At 32.8% G+C, this 12,770-nt stretch overlaps 1 protein-coding gene across 3 annotated transcripts; it reads right to left on the reverse strand.

Annotated features, from left to right (window-relative positions):
- Nucleotides 1–1,552: 1,552 nt before the first annotated feature.
- LOC124890246 (UBP1-associated protein 2A-like) lies at nucleotides 1,553–5,889 on the reverse strand. Of its 3 annotated transcripts, XM_047402073.1 has the most exons (4): nucleotides 4,710–5,888; nucleotides 4,128–4,491; nucleotides 3,486–3,520; nucleotides 3,003–3,271 (listed from the first exon to the last, which is right to left on the reverse strand). In XM_047402073.1, the coding sequence occupies exons 1-2, from the start codon at nucleotides 5,785–5,787 to the stop codon at nucleotides 4,139–4,141; spliced, it is 1,431 nt and encodes a 476-aa protein (XP_047258029.1). In that variant the 5' UTR covers nucleotides 5,788–5,888; the 3' UTR covers nucleotides 3,003–3,271; nucleotides 3,486–3,520; nucleotides 4,128–4,138. The 3 variants fall into 3 exon arrangements, with proteins under 3 accessions (XP_047258030.1, XP_047258029.1, XP_047258028.1); XM_047402074.1 differs by lacking the exons at nucleotides 3,003–3,271; nucleotides 3,486–3,520 and adding an exon at nucleotides 1,553–2,271 and having other exon boundaries at nucleotides 4,710–5,889; XM_047402072.1 differs by lacking the exon at nucleotides 3,486–3,520.
- Between the last annotated feature and the right edge of the window lie 6,881 nt (nucleotides 5,890–12,770).

Raw genomic sequence — 12,770 nt, forward strand, 5'->3', positions numbered from 1 at the left:
ATAATTTTTTATTTTGTCATGATTTATACTGCACCGATAAAATATTGAGAGTTGAATAGAACTTTTATCTATTTTTTAAAAAGTATTCTAACTTGTTAACTATTGTGATTTATAACAATTTTTACATAATTATCAAATAATGTATTTACTCCTTATGTCCCAATTTATGTAGTTTCGATACAATTTTGAGAGTCAACTAAAATTTTTATATACCTTTTAAATATTTTAAGTTATTAATTATTATGATTTGCAGTTTACAGTACTTTTTTCATCTCAATTTATGTAGCATTGCTAAAATAATGAAAGTCAATAAAATTTCTATATGTAGTAATAAATTATTGTGATTTGTGGTAACAAATTAGTTTTGAACATGATAGCTAATTAAATAAATAAATAAAAAATTACTTTCAATATGTAGTTATAGCTAATTAATATAAATTAATAAAATATATTAAATATTTAAATTATTATGATGAAACAATGAAATTATTGAAGAGAGAAATTTTGGTAAGAGTCAATAAAATTTTTGTATACCTTTTAAATATTTTAAGTTATTAATTATTATGATTTGTGATAACAAATTAATTTTGAACATGATAGACAATTAAATAAATAAATAAAATTTACTTTCAACATGTAGTTATAGTTAATTAATAGAATATATTAAATATTTAAACTATTATGATGAAATAATGAAATTATTATATATTGAGGCATGATATGTAATTAAGTGAAAGTTGCTAATTTTTTGATAATTGCAAGAGGTGTTCGAAACCACCTCTTCTATATAATAGAAATAGAAAAGAAATAGAAATAATAATCCGAGAAGCTTGACCTCAATCTTCCAAGTTAAGTTGACCTTAATCTCCCAAGCTTGACACTGGGGGAAATAATCTTCATGCTTAATATGGAAAAGGATAACTTTTCAATTTTCTCATAGTTGGTTGATCAAAACACTATCTATAAAAAGTAAATTCCTTGAAAATGAGAAATGAAGTTCCCATTAATATGGAAAACACAAGTTCCGTTAATGAAGTTCCCATTAATATGGAAAACACAAGTTCCGTAAATAACATTCCAAGTACATTGTATTACTAAATTACTTAAATATGCACATGATATAATATTGATTTACTTACCACGCGCTAGAAAATAAGAACAACTTCTTGTTCAAGAGAACATTTTTCTACATCCCCCCACAGCCATAAACGCACCATGCAAGAATCTCCCGTAAAACCCTTATATATGGAAAATTGATAACAAAGTCTCAAAATCGATTTGGTTAACATTTCTTGCTTTGGGCAAATCTCAATCACACCTCAAAACAGCAGACTTGAGAAATTAGTTTGCAAAATTAGAAAAAGCATATCCATCAGATGCCCATCAATACCAAACTGTAGTTACCTAACGAGAAACTTATAGGCTTGGATATTATTCTTGAATGAATTTTTCAGCAATGCGGTTCTTGTGAAGGAAATTATGTATTAGCCCTACCCAATTCAACAAACATATGAGCATTCTTAGCAACTATCTCGTAAACTACCCATCTAGCTTTTATCACCAAAAGATGTATTGGATTAAAGATAATTTGAAATATATCAGCTACATTCATTTACCCAATTGAGAAATCACAGTTCTAATTGTGATCCAAACCTGGAAGCACAATAACTAGAGCAAAGAACATGTTGTTAAGACCTATTGACCCCGCCCTTCCATCAACCCAAATCTAAAAACAGTTCAATGCTAGTAAATGATTCACACCTAGAAACTCAAAACTACAACACTATTCAATGTTAGAAGGTAGTCTGAGATCCATAGAAGCAAAGCCAAGCGCATCCCAGTCTCTTGGACCTCATCAATTTTCTTTGTTGGTTTTAGAAGGTAGTTAGAAATCACCAGAGGCTTTGCCAAGTTCCTCCCAGTCTCCCACAAGATTCTGTCACGTCAATTTACATTGTTAGTTTCTTGTGCATCTATCTTCCATGGGGCAAGAACCTTTACTTCATTGTCTTCCCAATTTTGAAAGAGTACAGAGCGAACAGGGTCAACTCAACCGAGTAGCAATCATCGAGTTGGGTTAGAATTGGTAAGATGGCTACTCAATGACAAAGCGCAAGTGGAATGTTGATCAATTTTATCACCTCATGACAGAAATGCCATACTATGCATTTTACCCACATTCTCTCAAACACATCAGTACAAACAATTCTGCATATCTGATAAGGCATCCATCTTGACAAAACAATGCCACGAGAACAACCTGCTCAGCCCCTGGATGCAAAACATCAAAGCTACATGGCATTCTTGCATTATACCCTTGATTGGATTCCACTCACTTCATGAATGTGGCAAGATAATATTAAAGAGATCAACTAGGATAGGAACACTAACCCGCCCCCTAAATGGGTAACTTCTAAATTTAAAATCAGCAGAAACTTTGGCACAGAACCCCCAACCCACCAAAAAAAGGGGAAAATCCTAGTGTTATTTTGTAAAGATGTTTATAAAACAATTTTGGGAACATTTAAGATACCTTTCTCTTTCTCAAATCACCATTTTAAGGGGGCTAAAAACAACCCAAAGTCCATACTTGCAAAAAGAAAAAGTTTTAACTCCACAATGATGCTATTTTTACCTATTAAACAGATTTATAGAAATTCAAGTGATTGCGATGTGGAGATCAAATCAGCGTTCAATCTATGTAGACAATGTTTTCTTAACTTCACAAGCATAATAAATAAGTATGAACGTGGAAAATTGTAGGAAAACAGAAGACACCTGCAGTGAAATGCCATGAACAGCATCTTTTACCTGCAACAGCAATTGCTACATAATAATTCTAAAAACAAATTAGATGACCATTTGATGTGCTCATTACTTTATTTATTTGAACAGAAGGGAAGGCAAAAGTTGCTTCTTATGAGAAGCTCCGGTGTCTTGCTGAGCAGTAGAAGAAACCATTCAGAAAATAAGATGTTGGAAGTTGGAAAGACATTGCAAAATATCTAAAATACCGTTGAGACGGGGTAGGATAACCCTACCTTCTTCTCAATCTTTTAAGATAGAAAAGTTTAGTGCAAAATACTACATACCGTTTAAAAACATTCACCACAATAAAAGTACTTGAATAAAAAGAAATACACATTGAAGATTAAGGTCTTTAAACAAAAGATAACGTTTGTGATAGTAAAAGACTTCATTTGGAGAGAGCCCGGAACTTCAGAAGAATCACCAGTCCAAAACTAAAAGTTTGAAGCATTTATGAAGGAATCTGCACAGTGAATAGGTAAAACATAAAAAACTTAAGTAGAAAAATATTTTTAGCAGAAAAACCCATGAAATGCAGCTGTAAGTAATACCTTTGGAAAATTGAAAGACAAGTTTAAAGACATTGCTTTTACGTAATACAGAAATATATCAAAGACAGACAAACCAAATGAACATGAGCTGCAAAACTTACTAAGCAACAAAGCAATAATTTTTACCTTACTTGGAAGTACAACCATAGCATTACAGATACCTATCCACAAAAACAGAATGGAAAAAAGATAGAACCATAAAACTCTTATGCAATTTGATGGTAACTTTCTTTATTTTTTTAAGAAAAACTATATTTTGAAAAAGACAATTTGAGGTTATCTTATCATGATTTCTCCTTCAGTAGAGCAAAATTGTGGAAAAACAAAACCACCAACATCAGTATAGCAACTATATAGCCAAGTTTCACACGCATAACATCTCATCAAAGATTTTATTGAAGAGATGAGTGAGACTCAGGTCTCATGCAATAAGACCATCTTCTTACTAGATGAGAACATCTGAAGGTATTTTCTACTCCACCTAGATTTTCAGATTTAAGTGTAATTCTAATCTCTTTTTGCAAATTAAGTAATGTCCAGCTGGCTGAACTTTTATTTTAGCCAAGTTTCCATTAAACACATTGCTTATGGGTACCCAGCCTTTTAAACCGCTGAATATCCATTACATTTAAGATGGCTTATGATAATCCCTCAATGTAGATGATGCATGCAATAAATCACATGAACCAATCAAGATCATAGTAAGAAATTCCATGCGAGTATAAAGCAATAAATACCAACACGCAGGGAGTGAAAACAAAATCATACCTTAAGTCTTTCTAGTGGCCTCCATAGCCCGAGTATGGTGCACCACCTTGTGGTCTTGCCCCACCTTGCATCTGTGGATTTTGGTACTGCATATGAGGCTGAGCCCCATAGCCAGCAGCAGCACCCTGAGCACCATATCCAGCAGCATTGTTCATCACTGGTTGAACACCCTGATGATTCACTGGCCCACTAAGACCTCCAAGCAAATTCCCAATCCCCAAACCAGCTCCTTGTGTAGCTAACAGGGCTGTCAATGCCTGTCCAAGAGCTGGTGTCACAGCTGCCACAGCAGGATTGTATGCCACAGGTGCAGGCCCCGAAGGAGCCATCAAATGCCCAGATGATCCTGATCCTGCACTGCCACCTGATTATACAGTAACAAAAATATCATTTTTACGACAAAAATCTTGGAGATACAGTAACAAAATTATCACTTCTACAACAAAATCTTTGGATACAGTAAGAAAACTATCATTTTTACGACAAAAATCATTGGATACAGTAAGAAAATTATCATTTTTACCACAAAATCTCGTATAAAAGGGATATTTAAAACAATAGAAAAACAGATAGCTTCACTACCTGAATATTTCCCTTTCTTTGCAGGATGCTGATAATACGGCTGTTGCTGATGATGGTGCTGGGGGTAGTGCTGTTGCGACTGATTCTGATGCTGCTGATGGAAATTCTTATTATGTTTCGGCCCATCAATCGCCTTCTGACAATGAAGTGTATGCCCTTCAAACGTCTTATGTGGCTCCTCCAATGCCTTTCTAGCACCTTCAACACTCTTATATACAAACAAACAAAACCCTTTCGGCTTCCCCGTTTGTTTATCCAATCCAAGTGGCCCTTCCTCAACTTCACCAAATTTTGAGAAAAACTCCAACAACTTCTGTGGCTCCAACTCCGCAGCTACATTGCTCACAAAAATCTTCCTCTGAGTATACTCAGACACCGGCGCAGCCGTGCTGGGTGGAGGCGACGGTACAGGCCCAGCCGAAGCCAACTGACACGAAGTCATCCTTGTACCAATCTTCTTCTGTGGCTCCTTCAATGCTCGTCTCGCGCCACTCCGATGCTTAAACAGGATAAACCCGTAACCCTTCGATTTCCCGGAAACCTTATCCGTTACCGCCTTACAATCCTCAATTTCCCCATAAATTCCGAAAACACTGGTAAGCGTTTCGGCGGTGGTATCCCAGCCTAAACCATGAACGAAGATTTTGCGGTGTGCGGGATCTTTATCAGCTAATTTCTGTATGTTTTCCTTGAAATCAGGGTACTTTGTTAAAGCTTCTTTAATAAGTGCTGTTAATTGATCCTTTGTAAAAGGTTCTAGAAGCTTCTCGAGCGGTTCATCTTCTAAATCTTCATCATTGCCTTGCTCCTTTTTAACGCCACCGTTAACGGCGTCGTTACCAGATCCAGGTGTTTCTTCTTCTTCCTCTTCGTTATCATCTTCGTTGTCGTTATCATCTTCTTCTTCGTATTCGGCTTCTTCTTCTTCTTCTTCTACGACGTTTTCGTATTCTACTTCTTCTTCTTCTTCAACGACGTCGTTGTTTTCGGGTTCTTCTTGTTTGATGGTTGCGGGTTCTTCGACGGGTTGTGGGGCGGGGGCGACTTCGGAAGCTCTGGTTTTTCGCTTTTTCGCCATTGAAGTGTGTAGAGAGAGAGAGGCGGCGGAAATTAGGGTTTTCTGATTTGGGGGCTAGGGTTTTCGTGAGGGAGAGAATGGGGATAAAGAGAGGGATAAAGAGGGGAATGGGCTGGTATTTATAGTGTGGTGGGGTTGGGGGTTTGAGTTTGGTTACCGGGTCGGTTTTGGCAGAAGAAGAACAAAGGGTGTGTTTGGTATGATGGAAAATGTTTTTCCGGAAAGTAAGTTGGTTTCCTACTTATTTTCTCATGTTTGGTTGGTGAGGGGAAAATATTTTTCAAAAAATATTTTATGGTGTTTGGTTGGTGGGTAGAGACTATTTTTTAGAAAAATATTTTCTAGCGTTTGATTGGTGAGTGAAAAAATATTTTTTTTGAGAAAATACTACTAACTGTTAACTAGTATATCAGTATTTCTAGCAACTCAACAACTTGTAAGAACTAATTTAAGTATAACAAATAATATCAATATCGACAACAACAACAACAACAACAACAACAAACCCAGTGTATTCCCACTTTGTGGGGTCTGGGGGGGGTAAGATGTACGCAGTCCATACCTCTACCTCTGATGAAGTAGAAAGGCTGTTTCCGAAAGACCCCCGGCTCAAGTTACGAGATATCAAACAAACACATAGTACAGCACAGAAGCAGATGACATAACATAGATACTGCAGCCATAAGGAATATAAAACAGAGTAAAGCAGGAATGCAGGAATATAAAGCAGAGGAAAGCACACAGATTCGTAACAAACATAGAACACGGAACACGGAACAGAACATTGAATACGGAATCATACCAGGAATACACCCCCACCAATTACCTCCCTACATTAGCGACTATTAATTAGCAAATATAGGAAACATTTTTCAATATATTGTCAGAACAATCTCAAGATACTACAATCAATATAAATATAATGGAATGACAAGCTTATTCAACCTCGTGAAACAAGTTACATCGATGACAAAATGAAATATGCAATTAGCAAAAGTAACATAGGTAAGTCTTCATCTATACATATGAAAATAACAATACATTCAACGAATATTGAAAATGAAAAAAATCCGGGCTTCACTATTTTTTATTTTAAGCAGTGAAAAATTAAAGCAAAGCACAGTGAAAAATATTTCCAAGTAATGTAAATTTTTTTAGAAATGTGAATTTTTTGAGTCATGTAGCTATAAGTGTTGTTGGGGTAGGGAAGAGAAATAAGGGTGGGGTCATAAGTCACATTTGTCATTTTCTGAAAAATGGCTTATCTTGGCCCATGAGGGAAGTCATTTTCTCTCAAATTGAGGAAAATGAGTTGTTATGGAAAATGTTTTCCAAACATTTTATTGCAACCAAACAAGGGAAAATAAAAAATATTTTTCAGAAAATATTTTTCATCATACCAAACACACCCAAAAAACTCGTGAAATTTCATAAAGTGAGGTTTGAAAATAATAAAAGTGTATATACAATTTAGAAAGATCATGAATAGAAGAAAAGCAAATAAATGTGTTTGTGAAAGAAAAATCTTCGGTTGTACAAAAGCAAAAAAAAATAGCAGTAATTAAAAAAACTCAAAAAACTCAAAAATACCCCTGAACTATCTGAAATAGCTCAAAAATGCCCCTCGTTAGATTTTTAGCTCAAAAATATCCTTCCGTTAAATATTTAGCTCAAAAATACCCCTCCCTCTAACGGAATTCGAAAAAGGATAAAAAATACCCCTGAACTATCTGAAATGGCTCAAAAATACCCCTCTGTTAAATATTTGGCTAAAAAATATCCCTCTCCTTAACGAAATTCTACCAAACATCCCACCTAGATTAAAAAAAAAAACTACGTGACTATGTCACATTACCATCCACATATAAAATGTTAGTATTTTTTAATTATATGACATTTCTTTCTTCTTTATTTTTATTTTTATTTTAAAATGTTAGTGAAACAGACAAAACTTACACGGCTTTTTAATTTTTAATCAAAGTAGACGAACGGTGGTTACATAATATTTTTTTTGAAAAAATTTATTAAATGTAACATCACTATTATCAAATTCTTTTGATCATCTAAAAAATAAGTTTTTTCCTGTTAATAGTTTTAAAAGTGTGAGACCCAACAAAAGAGTCTTATTAAACTGATAAACCAATTAATTATTAGATCAGTATAAAAGTTAAAATTAAGATTTACTCGTAAAAATAACAAATTTTAAACTAAACTTCAAATTCGTTACTCAAAAGATGTGTTTGGCTTTGCTAGCTTTTACTCAAAATATTTATGTTAAAATGATTTAATAAATACCTCCTCTAATATAAAATTAATGAATCTTTGAATGTAGCACACATCTTCAAAAAGTTAATGAATGACATAACTAAAGAATAATTTATCAATATTAAGTATCATTTTATTTCTTTTCAAACTTGTTCTAAAAATAATAAGATTATTCGTCAAAACTGAATTTAGAAAAATGAATTCATTTCGAATGATTAAACAAATGTTAAAAGGAATTCATTTATTATGAAAAAAGAATTTGCATGTAGTAAATTCAACTCAATTATTAGTACATCAACAAAAGTCAAAATTTTAGCTCCTCCTCCGAGTCAACATCAGATCAAGATCAAGTTGTCCCTCATCCCAAACGACAATAACAAGAAGAAATTTAGAACTTTTAAAACACTAATGAAAAGGTGAAATCTAGAACTTTTAAAACACTAATGAAGTAATTAGCAAAAGATTGGTTTTTTTATTTTTCCGTTTCACTGCTTTGCAAAAAAATTAAAATTAAAATTAAAATAAAGAAGAAAGGAATGTCATATAATTAAAAAATACTAACATTTTACATGTGGATGGTAATGTGGCATAGTCACGTGACTTTTTTATCTAGGTGGCATGTTTGATGGAATTTCATTGAAGAGAGGGTTATTTTTTAGCCAAATATTTAACAGAGGGATATTTTTGAGTCATTTTAGATAGTTCAGGGGTATTTTTGATCCTTTTCCGAATTCCGTTAGAGGGAGGGGTATTTTTTAGTCAAATATTTAACGGAGAAGTATTTTTGAGCCAAAAATCTAACGAGGGACATTTTTGAGCTATTTCAGATAGTTCAAGGGTATTTTTGAGTCTTTTCCGTTAAAAATATGGCATTGAAGAAAAATATATTTACTAAAAGTGAGAAAATGAAACAAAATTTTGGGTGTTTTGAATTTTGGTTATTCGGAAGGTTTCGCACAAGCCTGTTAAACAGGTCAGGTTAACCTGACCCAACCCGGCCCTAACCCGCCCATTTAAGAAAATTGGTCCGGTTTGATCCGGCCCGATCAGTCCACGGGCTGTAGGGTACCGGGCTGATTTATTTTTTTGATTGGGCCCGATTAAGCCGGTCCGAATCAAGTCTGGCCAGGCCCCGTCGGTTAACCGGCCCGATTTACTTTTTTCTTTTTTTTAAATAAGATTTGGACCGTTGGGCCCAAAGTAGCCGTTGGCCCAACGGCTATATAGCCGTTTTTGGGTCCAAACGGCTACTTTGGCCCTTTTAATTAAAACAAAAAAAAATTACATTTAAATTATTTTTAACCCCCAAAAAATTCCTATAAATACCCTACACTTTCAAATCATTTTCCACACAATTTTTCATTCTCTCAAATCTCAATTCTCAAATATTCTATATATTTAATTTCCTAAAGTGCTTACTTTATTTTTTTTAATTTTATGATTATAAAGTACGAGTGGAAGTTTCTAAATTCACAACCTTCGGATACTTCCAAAATTTGGTATTATCGTTCCATCTCTTACATTTAATTTTTATTTAGTGTATTAATTGTTGAATATTTAATTTTATTATATTTGTGTATTTGAATTTTTTTAGTTTAATTTATATTATGAATAAATTAAGAAACCTTGCTACTAAAGGTATTAAAAAAATTTGTCCCGGAAGCGGTAGTGGTAGTAAAAAGAGAATTACTAGCGGTTGTGGTACTTCAAGTAGTAGATGTACATGTGTGCCTCTGGCACCGCTTAGTCAACCTTTTGAGGAAAAAGTAGGCGTACCTTTAGGTGTAGGTGCCCACAATATGGATTATGTAGAAGCTCAGGAAAATTACGGTATAGAAGAAGAAAATGAAGTAGATGCGGTTAATTTAGATGAAGATGATGAAAATATTGGTGAGACACCCACATTAGGAAATGCTAACGTTAGATCTGAATTTGTTAATCTCCCTCCCCGTTCCCCAAGAGCTCGTAAAACAACTAGTATTGCATGACAATTTTTTGAACGTATATCAAATACTGAGGTGCAATGTAATATTTGTCAACAAATATATAAGTAAAAAAATGGAGACAAGCAAGGGGGTACGAGTACGTTAATGAGACATATAGGTGATGTACACGAAAGAGAGTTAAATATTGCACGAGGTGGTGCGGATGTTGGTGGGCCAACGCAAATTAGAATGAACCCAACAACCGGTCAGGTAATGAAGAAGTATAATAAATTGAGGGACTGGGAAGAAATGGCTAAAATGATAGATGTGGGTTGTTTCCCTTTTAGTTTTTCTTCTTCTGATGCTTTTATTCATTATATTCAAGCAATTTATAATCCTATGTTTAATAGTATTCCTAGAAGTACTTGTCGGGACGATATTTTTAGACTTCATTCACAATATTGTTTTTATTTATCAACATTATTAAAAAATATTCAATGTAGAATGTCCCTAACTTCTGATCTTGGGTGTGCTATAAATAAAAATGATTATTTAACTATTACTTGTCACTGGATAGATAGTAGTTTTATTATGCAAAAACGTATTCTTTTTTTTTATATGATGAAGATCGTAAACATATTGGAGATTTTATAGCTAATTCGATTGCTAAAGTTGCAGAATTCTATGGTATCGAAAATAAAATCTTATGTATTGCTTTTGATAATGCTTCTAATAACAAGACTGCTATAACAAAATTAAAATCTAAACTATCTCCGTCGTTACCTGAAATTTTTCATATTAAGTGTGCATGTCATATATATAATTTAATTGTAAGAGATGGTTTTGAGTTTTATATTGAAAAAATTTGGCTTGCCATTGATTTTATTCAAGAAAATAATCTTAGAAGTAGAATTAGATACTTTAAACTTAAAAGTGAATAAAATAGACTTGCACCGATATCGATGCATGAAGAATGTGATACTAGATGGAATGCTACGTATGATTTTTTAAAAACTTGTTATAAATATAGAGTTCCTATTGCACTATTTTTTAACCAATATTGTGGTTCGTTTGCTAATTCTACTGATTGAATGTTACATGATTCTGATTGGGTTGTAATTAATGATCTTGTTAAGTTTTTGAAAAAAATTTATATAGCTACGGTTGAATTTTTTGGTGCTTATTATCCTACTGTTTGTAATATTTTGGCATATATAGCCGATATTTTTGGTTTGCTAAAAAAATATAAAAATAAAGAAGGTCAAAAAGATGTTGTCGGTGTCATGTTTGCTAAATTTTAAAAATATTTTTTTCAATTCCCTCTATTTACTTGGTTGGTGCTATGCTTAATCCGTGCATAAAATATAATACTATGTGCCACTTTAGTACTATTATTTATGCTAACTTAGAAATAAATACTAATAATGATTCTCAACAAGTACAGCCTGATTTGTGGACGGCTATTAGTGATGCGAATGAATACATAAATAAATTATATAATTAATATGTTGATTTAGTTGATTTAGTCGTACCTACAAATATCACTCCAACTGTCGCTCCTCATCCTCCCGAGGAGCCATCATCTTCTAAAAGGACAGCACATAGTGGTTTTCCTGATCACTTTTATGATTTAAATTGTTGGAATAGTGTCGAGGGGGGAGCTTACACATCAACTTATCGGGAAGAGCTTAAGTACTATCTTCGGTCGCCGCTAGAGGATCGCAGACGACGGATTAATGGGTTGGATTGGTGGAGGAGTTATGAAACATAATATCTTGTGCTTTCAAGATTAGCTAGAGATATCTTGAATATTTCAATGTCAATCGTTGCATCGGAGAGCATTTTTAGTCAATGACGACAGCAACTTGGAGACAACCGACATTCATTGGGAAGTAATGCAATGAATGTTCTCGTTTGCCTCAGAGACTGGATTAGAGCCGAACGAAGAAATCAAGGAATGGAAGCGGAGCCGAACGACGAGCAGAGAGTTGAAGAAATTATGACTTCACGGGAGAACTCAGCAAAATCAAGTCCAATGCATGATTTTGGCCCCATTGATTTTGACTATCCTATGCAAGTTTCTGTTAGTATTAACATGAATGGGTTGGAGAAAATGATGCAAAATTTGTAGATTTTTCATTCATGTAAATTATAAATTTTGGATCATTTTGCAATAAAAAAAATTCAATATTCATTCATTCCTTAGTCCTTACTTTGTAATTTTTTTCATTTAATGATTTAAATTGAATTTCTAGTTTAACTTAAAAACTTAGTTTTAATATATTATTAATTTACCATTAAGTATTATACTATTATTAATTTATTATATTAAGTAACATATGTTTTATTTAAAACAATGTATATATGAGTATATATTTTCTAAAATAGTATATATTTAACATATACATGTGTATATGTTTTATAAATTAGTATATAACTATATATATAAATATTGTAGTGTATATATATTGTAGTATATGTTTTATTTAAAGTAGTACATATATTGAATGGTATATATATGTGTGTATATATTTTCTATAGACGTATATATTTAATGTATACATGTGTATATGTTTTATAAATTGGTATATGACTATATAACTATATATATATATATATATATATATATTGTAGTATATTTTATTTAAAGTAGTACACATATATTGAATGGTGCATATATATATGAATATATCTTCTATAGACGTATATATTTAATGTATACATGTGTATATGTTTTATAAATTGGTATATGACTATATAACTATATATATATATATATATATATATATTGTA

Source organism: Capsicum annuum, unplaced genomic scaffold (assembly GCF_002878395.1).
Source record: "Capsicum annuum cultivar UCD-10X-F1 unplaced genomic scaffold, UCD10Xv1.1 ctg1489, whole genome shotgun sequence".
NCBI lineage: Eukaryota > Viridiplantae > Streptophyta > Magnoliopsida > Solanales > Solanaceae > Capsicum > Capsicum annuum.

Excerpts from the sequence above, each read along its gene's own strand:
- LOC124890246 (XM_047402074.1), bottom strand. The coding sequence starts at position 5,787 with ATGGCGAAAAAGCGAAAAACCAGAGCTTCCGAAGTCGCCCCCGCCCCA. Across the intron at positions 4,492-4,709 it reads AAAGAAAGGGAAATATTCAG|GTGGCAGTGCAGGATCAGGA; the intron begins GTAGTGAAGCTA and ends CTGTATAATCAG.